The following is a 13,357-nucleotide window of genomic DNA, read 5'->3' on the forward strand; positions in this document are numbered from 1 at the left end:
AGTGCACCCTGCAGGGACTCCCCGAGCCCCACGCCTGCCCTGCGGCCTTAAGTAGCAGATGAGAACCCCTCGGAGAGGGCGGGAGCAGGGAGGGGCTCCTCTCCAACCCCAGCTCTGCACTGTCTGGCGCTGGGTCCCGGGTCTCGCAGCCAGCCACGGCCGGGGCCAGGCGGGGACCAGAGGACAGGCAGGGGAGTCAGCTGGAGGCACCCGTCCCCGGAACACGGTGCCAAGGTCGAGCCCTGGCACAGCTTCTCAGAGGCTCCCTTCCCGGGGGGTTGGGGTCTGCCCCGGGGAAGGAGGGGTCCCTGTGCGGGTGCAGGCCTGGGGGGGGGGGGGCTGCGCAGCTGGAAGGAGAGGCCCCGCGGGCGTGGCTGGAAGGGAGGCTCTGGGGCCTTCCTCCACTCGAGGTGCAGCCGCAGACAGTTGGCCTTGACGTGAGCCTGGGGGGCGGCCAGAGGGGCCCCTGAGCAACCGGGGCCTGCGACTGCCTTGAGCATCTGCAGACCTGGTTTTCCGGCTTTCCTAGGCCTCAGAACTCTGGGGATTTGCTAAAAATGCAAAAGGCTGGATCCCACCCCCTGAGATCCAGAATCAGTAGGTCTGGCAGGGAATTCTTAGCAAGCAGTCCAGAAAATTCTCTTCGGTGGTTGGGTGACCGGGCGGCGGGACCCCCACGAGGTGCCTGGCACGAGGGAGAAGAAGGCGTCCACGCGGAGGGCCTGTCGCGGCAGCCGCCCCGGGGCAGCACAGCCGTCCCTGCAGAGCCCCGTCCAGACCGCCCGGCCCTGACCCAGGTCCGGCGGCGAGAGAGCGGGCAGACGGGAAAGCCCGGGGGACCGCGAGGACGCGGGGAAGGCACCCGGATCACATCTGTGTCCCCCGAGCTCAGCGGCCGCCCAGCATTACGGGCGCCCTGCGAGCCCCTCCATCTGCCATGGGGTTCGCCGGCGGCCCGTGGCATCGGGGGCGGCCGGCGCTCACTCCAGCTCGTGTCTGCTCCAGACAAAGGACTGGGTCTCCGGCCCAGCTCCCTGGATGCGGGTGAAGACGAGGGAGAGAAACCACAGGAAAACTGCAGCGAGCACTCGGCCGCGCGAACACCACCCAGATGGGGAAGGGAAGGGAAAAAAGTCGGGCCCCCGAGAACAGCAGCGTTCACGAATACAGGTAGTGTCGGAGCAGCGAGACGACTACTTTGTCTTCTTCCCATGGTCCTGGGGCTTCCCAAGGTTTTCTACTGACCGGTCATCACTTTGATTTAGTTATTGTTTTTTATTTTTATTTTTTAAAGATTTTATTTATTGGGCAGCCCCGGTGGCTTAGCGGTTTAGCGTCGCCTTCAGCCCAGGGCCTGATCCTGGAGTCCCGGGATTGAGTCCCACATGGGGCTCCCTGCATGGAGCCTGCTTCTCCCCCTGCCTGTGTCTCTCTCTTTCTCTCTCTCCCCCCATCTCTAATAAATAAATAAAATCTTAAAAAAATATTTTATTTATTTATTCATGAGACCCACAGAGAGAGGCAGAAGGAGATGCGAGACTCGAACCCAGGACCCCGGGGTCATGACCTGAGCCAAAGGCAGACACTCAACCGCTAAGCCCCACGGGTGCCTCCAGGTATCACTTGGATTTATTTTTTTTTATTTTTGAAAGATTATTTATTTATTTATTAGCGAGAGACACACACAGAGAAAGAGAGAGGCAGAGACACAGGCAGAGGGAGAAGGAGAAGCAGGCTCCATGCAGGGAGCCCGATGTGGGACTTGATCCCGTGACTCAGGATCACGCCCTGGGCCAAAGGCAGACGCCCAACCTCTGAGCCCCCCGGGTGCCTCCAGGTATCACTTGGATTTAAAAGCCCCCTCGGTGGGGCACCTGGGTGGCTCAGTGGTTGAGCGGCTGCTTTCAGCCTCAGGTCATGATCCCCGGGTCCTGGGTTTGAGACCTGAGTCTCCCTCTGCCTGTGTCTCTGCCTCTCTCTCTCTCTATGTCTATCATGGATAAATAAATAAATCTTAAAAAAAAATAAATAAATGAAATGAAGCCACGGCGTCTGCCGGGAGCGGCCTCCCGGGAGCGGAGCAGCTGGAGGCACAGGAGGGCCTGGCCGCAGCCCGAGCCTCCCACCCGCTTCCCGCCCCCAGAGCCTTCGGGAGACTCACGGAGCCGTGCAGGTGGCTGTGTGCTGGGGTGTCCGCGTCCCCCGTGGGCCGGCGGCAGATGGACTCCGGCCCGTTCCTCAGTCCGGAGGGCGTGCCTCAGCCGTCGGGGCCGCCTTCCAGGGAGCGGCCTGGGCCCAGGCGGGGATGCGTCCTTGTCCTTGGGGATGCTCTGGGCCCCTGGGGCCCCTGCTGCCGGCAGAGGCCGACTCCAGGCGGGGAGCAGGCGGCGGGGCTGGTAGCCGGGCCTGCCCTCCGCCCCCCCAGGTTCCCCGGGGGGACAGGCCTGGCGTCCCTAAGGACTGGCTGGTGAGGGGCGGCTCCAGGGGGCTCCCTCCCAGCGAGTGGGGGGCAGGTGTGCGGCGCACCGGGACGGGGGGACTGGGCCCCTGTGGGGCCTGTGGCGTCGTGGCCGAGGCTGCTCTGGCCCCTCCTGCAGGTGGGGAACATTTCGCCATTGGACCTCGTCCCCCCTGATCCTCTGGCCCCGGGGAAGCAGAGTGGGGTGGCCCAGGGACAGGTGGGGGCCCCCAGGACTCTGTCTGGGGCCCTTCCTCTTCCTTCAGTCAAACTGGAGAAGGCAAGGTGGAGAGAGAGAGAGAGAGGGAGAGAGGAAGAGAGAGGGAGGGAGGGAGGGAGGGAGGGAGGGAGGGAGGGAGGGAGGGAGGTGTGCGCGCTGGGGCCATGGGCAACTTGGGACAGAGGACAGTGTGTGCACAGCTGCTCAGGGACTGGGCCTTCCCCCCCCGCCCCCACTGCTGAGAGCATCTTCCCCCCCTCCAGGGCCTCGCAGCTCAGCCATCTGCCCCAAACCCCTTTGCAGGCCGCTCCCCCAACGTCTGTGGATGAAGGTGTCCCGTGGCGCTTCTGCAACCGGGCAACCAAGCAGCATCCTTAGGAGGAGTCCCCCCACACCCCCCCCACCAAGCAGCACTAAGGAGACACCCGCAGTTTCCGGCCTGCTCACTGGGCCGCAGGGCCTGTTCCAAGCCCCCGGTGGTATCCGCTCTTCTAGCCTGCGTGGCAATCCCACGGGCAGGTCATTATTCTTATCCGGCTCTTAGGGATGGGGACACTGAGACACAAGGTCATTCACTAGGCCCAGGAGGCTTTGCACACCGGGCCCTTGGCCATTCCTGTGCCCTGCCCCTCCGGCACGGGGGCAGACAGCTAGCTGCGTCCTCAGGCACAGGGGCCTGACATTTGGAACCCTTCCCTCAGGGCCTGGCTCACCTCCACCTGCCACCTGGACAAATTCCAACAGGCGGGCTTGTCTCCCGCTTGCAGGCGCTCAGTCGAGGAAATTCTCTTTTCCACCTGTGATGTTCTTTCTGCTTCTCTGAGAGGAAGGAAAGTAGAATGGGGACTGCGGGGGGAGGAGGGATGGGGAGTCAGCATTTAAGGGGAGCAGAGTGTCAGTCGGGGAGATGAAGAGTTCTGGGGTGGACGGTGGCAGTGGCCACGCGACAAGGTGGGTGCACTTAATGCCGCTGAGCTGTATGCTTGGAAAAGGTGAGGAAGGCGCGTCTTACTGTGTGTGTGTCATCACACGGTGACCTGTGCCATTCTAACTTGGGCTCAGTGGCAGGAGGCAAGCAGTCCCCGACGTCCCTCCTGGGGGGCAGCGAGGCCACGGCCGTCTGCACTGGTGTCCACTCAGCCCATCCCAGCTGGTTTTGCTCCAGCAGGGCCGCTGGGCTGCAGTTGGAGCTTGAGACCCTCAGGCTCCCCCCGCCTGTCGGGGAGCCGTCCCGTCGGGCACAAAGTGTCTGGGGCTCCAGGCTTTCGGCGCTGCCTCCTGCTCTTCACTGGTCAGGACCCCAGGGCATCCTGCAGGGTCAGGTGGCCCAGGCAGGGGTGAGGGCGGCATCGGGGTGGTGGGGCACGCCTGCACATTTCTGTGGGACCCACCGCGCGGGGACAGTAGCAGGGATAATCAAGTTCTCCAACCGAATTAGTAGCACGAGACAGTGACTTTGTATTTAATTCTGATATTACTAAGCATCACGATCTGAACAACCACCATTGCTCCTACACTAAAGGGCAAGGCATCCTGCAGGGGCACCAGCCACGCCCCTCGCAGGCAGGTGGGCCCCTTGCAGGCAGGTGGGCATCCTGACTTCCGTTTTTTTTTTTTTAATTTAATTTATTCACGAGACACTGAGACACAGAGAGAGAGGCTGAGACCCAGGCAGAGGGGGAAGCAGGCTCCCTGCAGGGAGTCTGACGCGGGACTCGATCCTGGGACCCGGGATCGCGCCCTGAGCCGAAGGCAGATGCTTTCACCGCCGAGCGCCCCAGGCGTCTCCTTGTCTGACTTACCTTGTTGAGTCTAACACTCGCGAGCTCCATCCGTGTCGTGGTCAATGGCACGATTTCATTCTTTTTTATGGCTGAGAAACATCCCGCTGTAATAGACACAACACAACCTGACCCAGTCATGTGTCGCCGGGCACTTGTGAAGCTCCTTCTTTCAAAAGTGAATCCTGGGGGCGCCTGGGGGGGATCAGGTCAGCATCTGCCTTCGGCTCCGGTCATGATCTCGGGGTTCTGGGGTCCAGCCCCCACGTCGGGCAGCCTGCCCAGTGGGGAGCCTGCTGCTCCCCCTCGCTCTGCTGCTCCCCCTGCTTGTGCTCTCTCACTCCCTCAATAAATGAAATATATATATTTTAAAAGTGAATTCTGGACATCCGGCCATCACAGCTAAGCTCCGAGCCTGTGTGTTCTGGGTAAACCTCCAAGCTTTGAGTTCCCTGCAGCTCACAGATCTGCAGGTCACCCCGAATGGCTGGCTCCCCTTGAAAATACCCCGACTCCCACCCCTTCTCAGCATCTTCGCATCACCGCTCTGCTCCAAGCCGCCACGTCTGGCCTGCGCTGGACTGCCTCCCGACGGCCTCCCCGTGTCCACCCTTGTCCTGTCATCCCGCGGTCCCCGCAGCCGGCCGGCGAGCCCCTGTGCCCTCGTCCCCCTGCCAGCCACACGGCTTCTGCGGGGCCCGGCAGGCTCCCCCAAGGCCCTTGCCCCTGGGACCCTCCCCAGACATCTGCATGGGTGACCTTCCTGCCACTTGCTGCCCTGAGACCTCCAGGTCACCCTGCCGGCGCTCCCGGCCCCACCTCCCATCGCCTCCTCTTCCCCTTGGACTTGCACCCACTCTGCACCCTCCTCCGCTAGTCTGTTTATTGTCTGCCGCCGTCAAAACCCAAGTTCCACAAGGAAAGAAATCGGTTTTGCTCCCCCCGTATTCTCCGTGCCTAGGACAGTGCCGGGCACGCGGTGGCTGCCCAGGGACAGCTCTGGTCAATAAAGGCGCCATCAGAGTTCGCTGGGCCCTGGGAAGGGCCACCCCGCGCTCAGTGTAGAGCACAGACCCGACCACGTTGGGACAACCACAAAGGTGAAACTGCTTTTATTTTATTGAAAGATTTTATTTGAGAGAGGGCGACCCGGGAGGAGGGGCGGAGGGAGAGGGAGAAGCAGGGAGCCCAACGTGGGGCTCGATCCCAGGACCCCAGGACCCCAGGATCATGACCTGAGCCGAAGGCAGATGCTTGACCAACTGAGCCCCCTAGGCGCCCCCCGTGAAACCGGTTGTAAACGTAAGCTCCTGTCATTCCCCCCTCCCAATAGGCAAAGGAAAGGTCCAGAAGAGGGCTGGAAGGAAGCAGCAGGCGGGGGGCGGCCTGTGGCTCAGACAGCCCTGGGTCTCCTGCGCCCGACTGGGATTCTTCGAGGGCCCAACAGAGAAAACCCACATCCAGCTTTTCCCCTAATAAACAGATTACGGTTCGATGAAGCTCACGCTGTACATTCCCGTGGGAGCCCCAAACTACCTTCTGCACAAAAGGTCCAGGCTGCAGGTGCTGAGGGGCCTGGTCCCGGCAGAGGAGCACGGGGGGTGGGGGGGCGCCCGGGGAAGCTCCCCAAGCTGCGGTCGGGGTCAGAACTGCCCAGAGAGCCACCGGGCACCTCCTCTGTGCCTTCTGCCAAGGCCACCCAGCCCTGGGCTGCCCCTTGGCCTTGATGCTGACTGGGTGCAGGCCACAGGGCACGAGGCCGCCCCCCCCCACCCCCCATTGGAGGTGCCAGTCCAGGCGCTGCGCTTGCGTCACTCCCAGTGTTTGCTCATCTTATCCCAAGTTCAGGAGCCTGGGTCGGCAGCGGCCTGTGTGTGGCCATGGGGGGCTTCCCCACAGGGAACCCCCGACCCCCACCCCCAGCACGGGCACTGCGGTCTCGCCCAGCACGCTCAATGCCTTTGAAGCCCCGTCCACGGTTCCCTTGCCCCGAGCCCCGCTCCCTCCAGGGTGGCTTGGAGTCCCGGCTTAGAAAATTCAGGATTTTGGAATCCCTACGTGGCTCAGGGGTGGAGCATCTGCCTTCAGCCCGGGGTGTGATCCCGGGGGCCCCAGGATCGAGTCCCCCATTGGGCTCCCTGCATGGAGCCTGCTTCTCCCTCTGCCTGGGTCTCTCGTGAATAAATGAATAAAATTAAAAAAGAAACTTTGGGATTTTGCCCACTCGCTACTTTACCGTGTGGGGCCACCCCCCTGGTGGGTTCTCCTGCACCCAGGGACGTGATCTGTCCTCACCCTCAGGAGGAGGAAAAGGCAGCGTGGACGAGACTGGAGGTGCAGCCCCAGAAAAGCCAATTCCCGCTGCAGCAGTGTAGACGTGTCAAGCCCCAAGCGTGTTTGTGCGGCGGGAGAGGTGTCTGGGGGGGAAAAATGACAAAGGTCCCGCGCTGCCTGGACTTCCTGCCCACCCAGCACCTGCAGCCAGAGGCCAGGGGCTTCTCCTGGGAGCCGCCGTGGGTGGTGTGGGGTGGTGTGGGGGGGACAGGGCTTCCTTTTGGGGCCCGGGCCGATGGGAGCGGGCACACAGTCCCCCGATGGCCCCGGACGCCAGTCCTGCGCAGGCTGCAGTCCGGGTGCCAGACAAGCTGGTGGGACGACAGCAAATGACAGGACGGCCCGGGTGACCGGCAATCTGCCATTTTTAAAATATAACATTTATTGCTTAGATGGTTTGATACAGAACAGCTTTTCTTCTCATTCTGAATTTGGAAGTACTATACAACTGAATACAAAGAGAAACAAAAAGTACCAAAACCAAACTTGTGATTCTGTTCATGTGGCATAAACCGGTTTTGTACATAACACGTAGCAGCAGTTAAGTTCCCTTTAGAAAAATATGAATTCTACACATTTATTATTGTTTCCTGTTTAATGCATGGGCTGAAATCACTGGGATCAACTTCCTTCTTGAAGAGAGGACAGAGACGAAGAGGGTGGAAGGTACGATGGATGCATCTTTCTGAAACTGGCAGCCGACTGTCACGTAGCTTCCCCCCCGGGGCTGTTTGGGAAACAGCTCTGGGTTTCATATTTTGTTTTCACAGCCAGGAGTTTCATGTAGTGATTGAATCTCAGCATTGTGTCCATAAATCAAAGAGAAAAACAAGAGAAAAACTTGCACCTCAAAAAACTTTTCAGAAGATCCATATATATATATATATATATATATGGACGCATATATATATATATATATATATATATGTATATATATACTATTTTTTTTTTTTTTGTAAAAGCCCTGAGGAGGAGAAAGAGAATCAAACAAAATGTATAGAAACAAATTAGCTGGACATGCAAACTATACTATGATTCACCCAGAGTTTAAACAAATCACAAATTTCACAGTTTAATATTGGGGGGAGGGGGACAGAATGACAGACAATACATTTCTCAACCTCACTAATAAAATGTGGCAAGACCTTATCGACTACGAGGGTACAGATGGAGGCTAAATAAAGCTTTAAATCAATAGTGATTATTGCGAGCTGCGGCCCAGGCCGCGCGGCCGGGCCCATTCCTGCTACATCTCACCGCAGCGTAGCGCTAAGTCATGGCTTCTCTCCACAGAGTCGCGGGTTTTAGTGTGGAGAGTTGCAAAGGAAAACGAAACACAAGATACCCCAAATAAGAACAACGACAAAAAAAAAAAAAAAAAAAAAAACAATCGTCATTTAAAAAAAAAAAACAAAAAAACGAAGGGATGCATGAACTGGTTTTTAACTCCGCAAACCACACCGGGTATAAAGTGATAACAGGAGATCATTGGTTCTGGTTTTGTATTCATCCGGAGTCGACCCGGTTCTGGGTTCAGCTCCCCAGGAAAGCTGAAAAGTCATAGATGCCTCGACCTTTTTCCTTTCACATGCAAAGAGATCGCTTGTCATTATCCCAAGAATACACGTCTTCCTTTGAAGTTTGGGCTGCTGGGATTTTGGCCACTGTCGGTGGGGACAGAGAAGGGGGCGTGTCCGTGCTCGTGGGGGTGAAGTGGGGGGGGCACACGGGGCGCTCGGGCACCCCAGAGGTGCCGGCTGCAGGACAGGGTGCCGAGCGCATGCTCAGCTACAGCAGGGCTAGCTTTCTCGCCGCTGCCGGCGGCTGCAGGGAGGGGACTCTAACTGCCTGCGTGGGATGCTCACGGAAAAAAAAAAAAAAAAGAAATCCTGCCCTTTTTTTTTTTTTGCACCCGGGGAAGGGGTGGTGGTGGTGGCGGGGTTCAGGCAATTTCAGGAACGTTAGAAACAGCATGTTTATCGTCAAGCACCAACCCCACATCACAGGAAGGTAAATACAAATCTGCGTCTCATCTTTCATCTCCCGTGTGCGTTTTATAACCAGTAGTAGTACTTCCTCGCTTTGCACGTGACAGTAGCACGGGCGGGTAAGGCTCGGGCCGGGCCTCCTGGCCGCCAGGCTGCTCTCTGCCCTCTCGGGGCTGCTCTCGGCCGCCCGCCAGGGAGGACCGCTCCCGGCCCCCCCGCTGGATTCTGCAGTCACGGAAGAAAGGCTTGTCTAAGTACAGTAGAAGAGCTGCCACCCGGGGGTGCCGAGGAAAGCCGCGGGCACAGGCCCACGCGGGGACCCGGGGGCAGCCCAGGTCTCCCGGGACAAATATTGCCCATTTGTTTCTGCTGACTGCAGAGACCAGCAAACTGATGAACTAATAATAATAATAATAATAATATTAATAATACATATACCCAAAGGGGGGGGGGATCAGATACGTGACATCTTCGCACGTTCTCCATAGGTTAAAGTCGCCAGCGTTAACTCTTCTCTGGAAGTTAAGAACGGAGGTCTTGAAACTGGAACAGTAAGTGTCAGGTCTGACGCTGGAAACACGGGAGTACGGGGCCGAAGCTAGCGTCTCTCCTGGTTTCGGCTGGCGCCACGCTGGAAACCTTCGTCAGCCACGTCCCGCCATCCCGAGGACCAAACTACAGCTCCACCAGGCAGCGAACACAGAAAAGAAAAAGGTCTATTTGAGAAAAGAACATCTTATCCGTATTTCCTCTGGCAATTTACATGAAATTCACATCATTTTCTTCCAGTTATTGGCTGTGGGTATGCAAGGGCGTTTTTTCTTTTCTTCTGTTTCCAGCTCACAGAACATAGGTGACGATCACAGATTCGCAAGGACAAGCTCAGACACACCAATACAGAAGATAACGTTAATGCTTAAATGAAAAGGTCCTCTCCAAATAATTCATTAAAACATCTGCTTTTTTTTTTTTTTTTTTTTTTTCCAAACAGTCATTTTGGGGAAACACAACACCCAGGCTACACCGAAGGGCTGGTGAGTACTTAAGGCACTCGAAGTGTGCACCTGCTGCGTCTCTTGGACGGGGGTGTAAGGCTGTGGCACCGGGCAGGGCGGCCCGCTCCTGCTCTCGCTCGCTCGCTCTCTCACTCACTCACACACACACACACACACTCCCCGATAGTTGAAGGGCACTGAGGAAACCTCATGAAATCTAGATTCAGGACACTTTGCTCTGCTGGCTTTCATCTGTGTGCCGCCGGGGGGACGGGGTGAACTATCACTCCACTCCCAGGAGCGGCGAGGCCCCGTCCGCGGCCAGCAGGGCACGGGCGGGCAGATCTTGCACGAGGGCCGGCGGGCTCTCCGGGCCCGGGTCGCCCTGAGACCCCTGCTCCTTGGGGCTGCCCGCCGGCGGGGCCTTGGCAGCGCTCCTGCCAGCATCAGCTTGGCCAGCGCCCGCCGTCCGAAGCGCCGCCCGCTCCTCCCTGCGGCTGGGATCCTTGGTGGCGACGGCCAGGCTCTCCTTCCGGCTCCGGGTGACGGCCACGTGGTTGCTGGCCGGGGGGGCCGCGTCGGCCTCGTTCTCTGAGACGGGGTTGTTGCCGCTGTGGGTGGACTCACTCCCACTGTCCTCCTCGCCCCGCTCATCCTTGTCGCTGTCCTTCCCATGCTGCTTGGCGTGCCTGGCTTTCTGGTGGACCCGCTGATGGCGAACCAGGCTGTGCTTCAGGGTGAAGGTTCGCTCGCAGGTCTGACACTTGTAGGGCCTTTCTCCTGGAGCGGCGAGAGAAAGAAGTCACGTCTGTTAACCGTGGGGCCGCCGGCATCCATGCACCTCCGTGGCCTACGTGGGTGGCAGCCATGGGTGCAGCCAAAGGAGCAGCAGGTGGCAAGGGCCAGCCCCCCACCCCGCACTGCCCGCACCCGGACTCAGGGCGAACCCTCTTATTTGTCTGAACTGGCAAAATAAGGAAGCAGAAATGCAAGGGGCCGCCTCCGCTTCCCTCTCCCTTCCATCTCTCAGACTAGTTCTTCATACACGGATGCAGGAACCAGGGTCCCCAGCTGGATGCCTCAAGGACACCCAGACAGGCCTGTAGAGAAACCTCAGGTGAAGTCCCCCTCACAGGGCCGGGGCACCGTTCCTGAGGGTCGTGCAGGACAGCGGCACCTCGTCAGCCCGAGGCACCAGACACTCTGTTCTGATGCGGAGCAGCTGGGGCTTTCCGTCCCGCTCACAAACACTGGGCTGTGAGCAGCTGAGGGCACCACCTGCCAGGAGCCCAAGAATATCTCTCTGCTGGGAGCCAAGCCCCGGAGCCCTCCAAATCCCCTGAGCAGAGGCCGAGCTGCTGTGGGCGGAGGAGGGCGTGGGGCGGATGCGGGCACCCTGGCTGCTGCGGGAGGGGCCCAGGGAAGCAGAGGCTGAGGTGCAAGCCCTGGGGTTGTTTTTTTGGGTGGGGGAAAGGGGGACGAGGGATGGGTTCACATCTTTCAGCTTTACGAGGACACCCAAGTCTCCCCCTTGCTACCAAAACAATGGCTCTGCTTCGGGGGGTTTGTAGGTGGGGAGTTCCAGAAGGAGCACGGACAAGCCCCTCGCTGTGTGCATGTGCAGCCAAATGTCCAGCTTACGGGGGAGGACAGGACCCAGGTGCCTCCCACCGAGCACCTGCCGGCTCCCAGGCTTCACCCCCAGTCCTCCTCAGGCTTACGCTGGTCCCAAACACCCAGCACCCACACTCTTCTAGATGCTTCTATGGGACCGGGCAGCCCGTTCTAGAACTGGGAAGACTTGAGGCTTGGGGGGCTGACCAAAGTGCTCTCAAAACTACCGCTGCTGAGGGTACATGCTGCATCCCTGTATGCTGTACGTTCTGATGGCAAAGAGAACCACCGGTTAAATTCCGAGTTTACCGGACTTCACCTGGCCAAGGGCCTGCTCAGGACCTCAACTCGGCCTTGCTGCTTTGGGGGAGGTGTTTGATTCAGGTGGCGGTGGCAGGGGCAGCATGTGCCAGCAAAAGGGCCCCTTGGTGGATGGGTGGGTGGGCAGGTGGGCAGGCAGGTAGGCTGGGTGGGGAGGTAGATGGGCAGCTGGGCTGGACGGGCAGGTGGATGGGCAGGTGGGCTGGATGGGCAAGTGGGCTGGGCGGGCAGGTGGATGAGCAGATGGATGGGTAGATGGGCTGGGTGGGTAGGTGGACGGGCAGGTGGCCTGGGTGGGCAGGTGGATGGGCAGATGGGCTGGGTGGGCAGGTGGATGAGCAGATGGATGGGCAGGCAGGCTGGGTGGGCAGGTGGATGGGCAGGCAGGCTGGGTGGGCAGGTGGATGGGCAGATGGGCTGGGTGGGTAGGTGGACGGGCAGGTGGCCTGGGTGGGCAGGTGGATGGGCAGATGGGCTGGGCAGGCAGGCGGATGAGCAGATGGATGGGCAGGCAGGCTGGGTGGGCAGGTGGATGGGCAGGCAGGCTGGGTGGGCAGGTGGATGGGCAGACAGGCTGGGCGGGCAGGTGGACGGGCAGGCGTGGGCAGCGGCGGCGCCCCGCACTCCGGCCCCCTCCTTACCTGTGTGGGACCTCATGTGCCGCGTCAGGTCCTGCAAGGACCAGAACCTCTTGTTGCACACACTGCACACCTTCTTCCTCTTGTCTGCCTTGCTGGCCGTGCTCCTCGGGGAGTCTGTCTTTGGCTTCTTGTCGTCGTCACTCCGCTCCGAGGACCTCTTCTCGGCCACACTCTCCCCATCGAGGCACCGTCTGCCTCCTCGCTCGGCTTCTCCCCGGAGGCATCGGATGCCGACGAGGCCACCCCGTCGGCCGCGGCAGGCTCCTCGGAGGAGGCGTCGGCGGGGGGCTTCTCGTCGGGCTCAGGGCCGGGAGACGGCGGGCCCTCGGAACCCCCTCCGCTGGCGGCCGGGCCGTCCTCCCGGGGCTCCTCGCGGCCATGGGCCTTACGGTGGCGGCTCAGGGTCCCCTGGAACTTGAAGCTCTTGCCGCAGACGTGGCACGCGTGCTTGTGGTCCTGTGGGCCGGGGCCCCCGCCGCCCGCCGCGCCCGCGTCGCCCTCGGCCAGCTTGAAGCCCATCAGCCTGCTGGCGAGGTTGAGGTCCAGGCTCTTGTTGCTGACTGTGTCGTCCTCGGGGCCGTCGGCGTCCTCGTCCCTGTCCCCAGCGGGCTGCTCCTCGCGCTCCTGCCCGTCGCCAGCTGCCTGCTCCTGCCCGTCCCCGGGCTGCACCTCCTCGGCGGGGAGCTCCTCGCGGGCCTGGGTGGGCACAGGGGGGGCCCCCTCGGCCGCCGGCTGCTCTCTCTCCCGGGAGGTGAGGTCCAGCACTTCGCCCCCCGCCGCCGCCGGGGTCTCGGCGTCCGACTGGCTGTCTGCGGGAGCGAGCACAGGGGCACAGGCTGAGGCCCGGGGCCCCCCACCGGGACTCTCGGCTGGACCCGCCCCCCGCCCCGCTCCGTGTCACCACTCACCCCCCGCGAGGCCATTGGTGACCCTGGGACGCAAGAGGAGCCTCCACGGACACGCTGCGCCCAGAGCCCTGGCCCCCACGGCGGTGCCCAGCACCCT

General features: G+C 60.5%; 1 protein-coding gene across 1 annotated transcript in view; it reads right to left on the reverse strand.

Moving 5' to 3' along the window:
• Positions 1–7,152: 7,152 nt before the first annotated feature.
• RREB1 (ras responsive element binding protein 1) overlaps positions 7,153–13,357 on the reverse strand; it is a 134,974-nt gene continuing 128,769 nt past the window's right edge. Inside the window, 3 exon segments of the mRNA XM_041771889.1 lie at positions 7,153–10,556; positions 12,353–12,535; positions 12,538–13,161. Of these exon segments, the coding sequence (XP_041627823.1) occupies positions 10,060–10,556; positions 12,353–12,535; positions 12,538–13,161 (1,304 nt within the window). The 3' untranslated portion in view covers positions 7,153–10,059.

The sequence above is a fragment of the Vulpes lagopus genome, chromosome 10 (assembly GCF_018345385.1).
Source record: "Vulpes lagopus strain Blue_001 chromosome 10, ASM1834538v1, whole genome shotgun sequence".
Classification (NCBI taxonomy): domain Eukaryota; kingdom Metazoa; phylum Chordata; class Mammalia; order Carnivora; family Canidae; genus Vulpes; species Vulpes lagopus.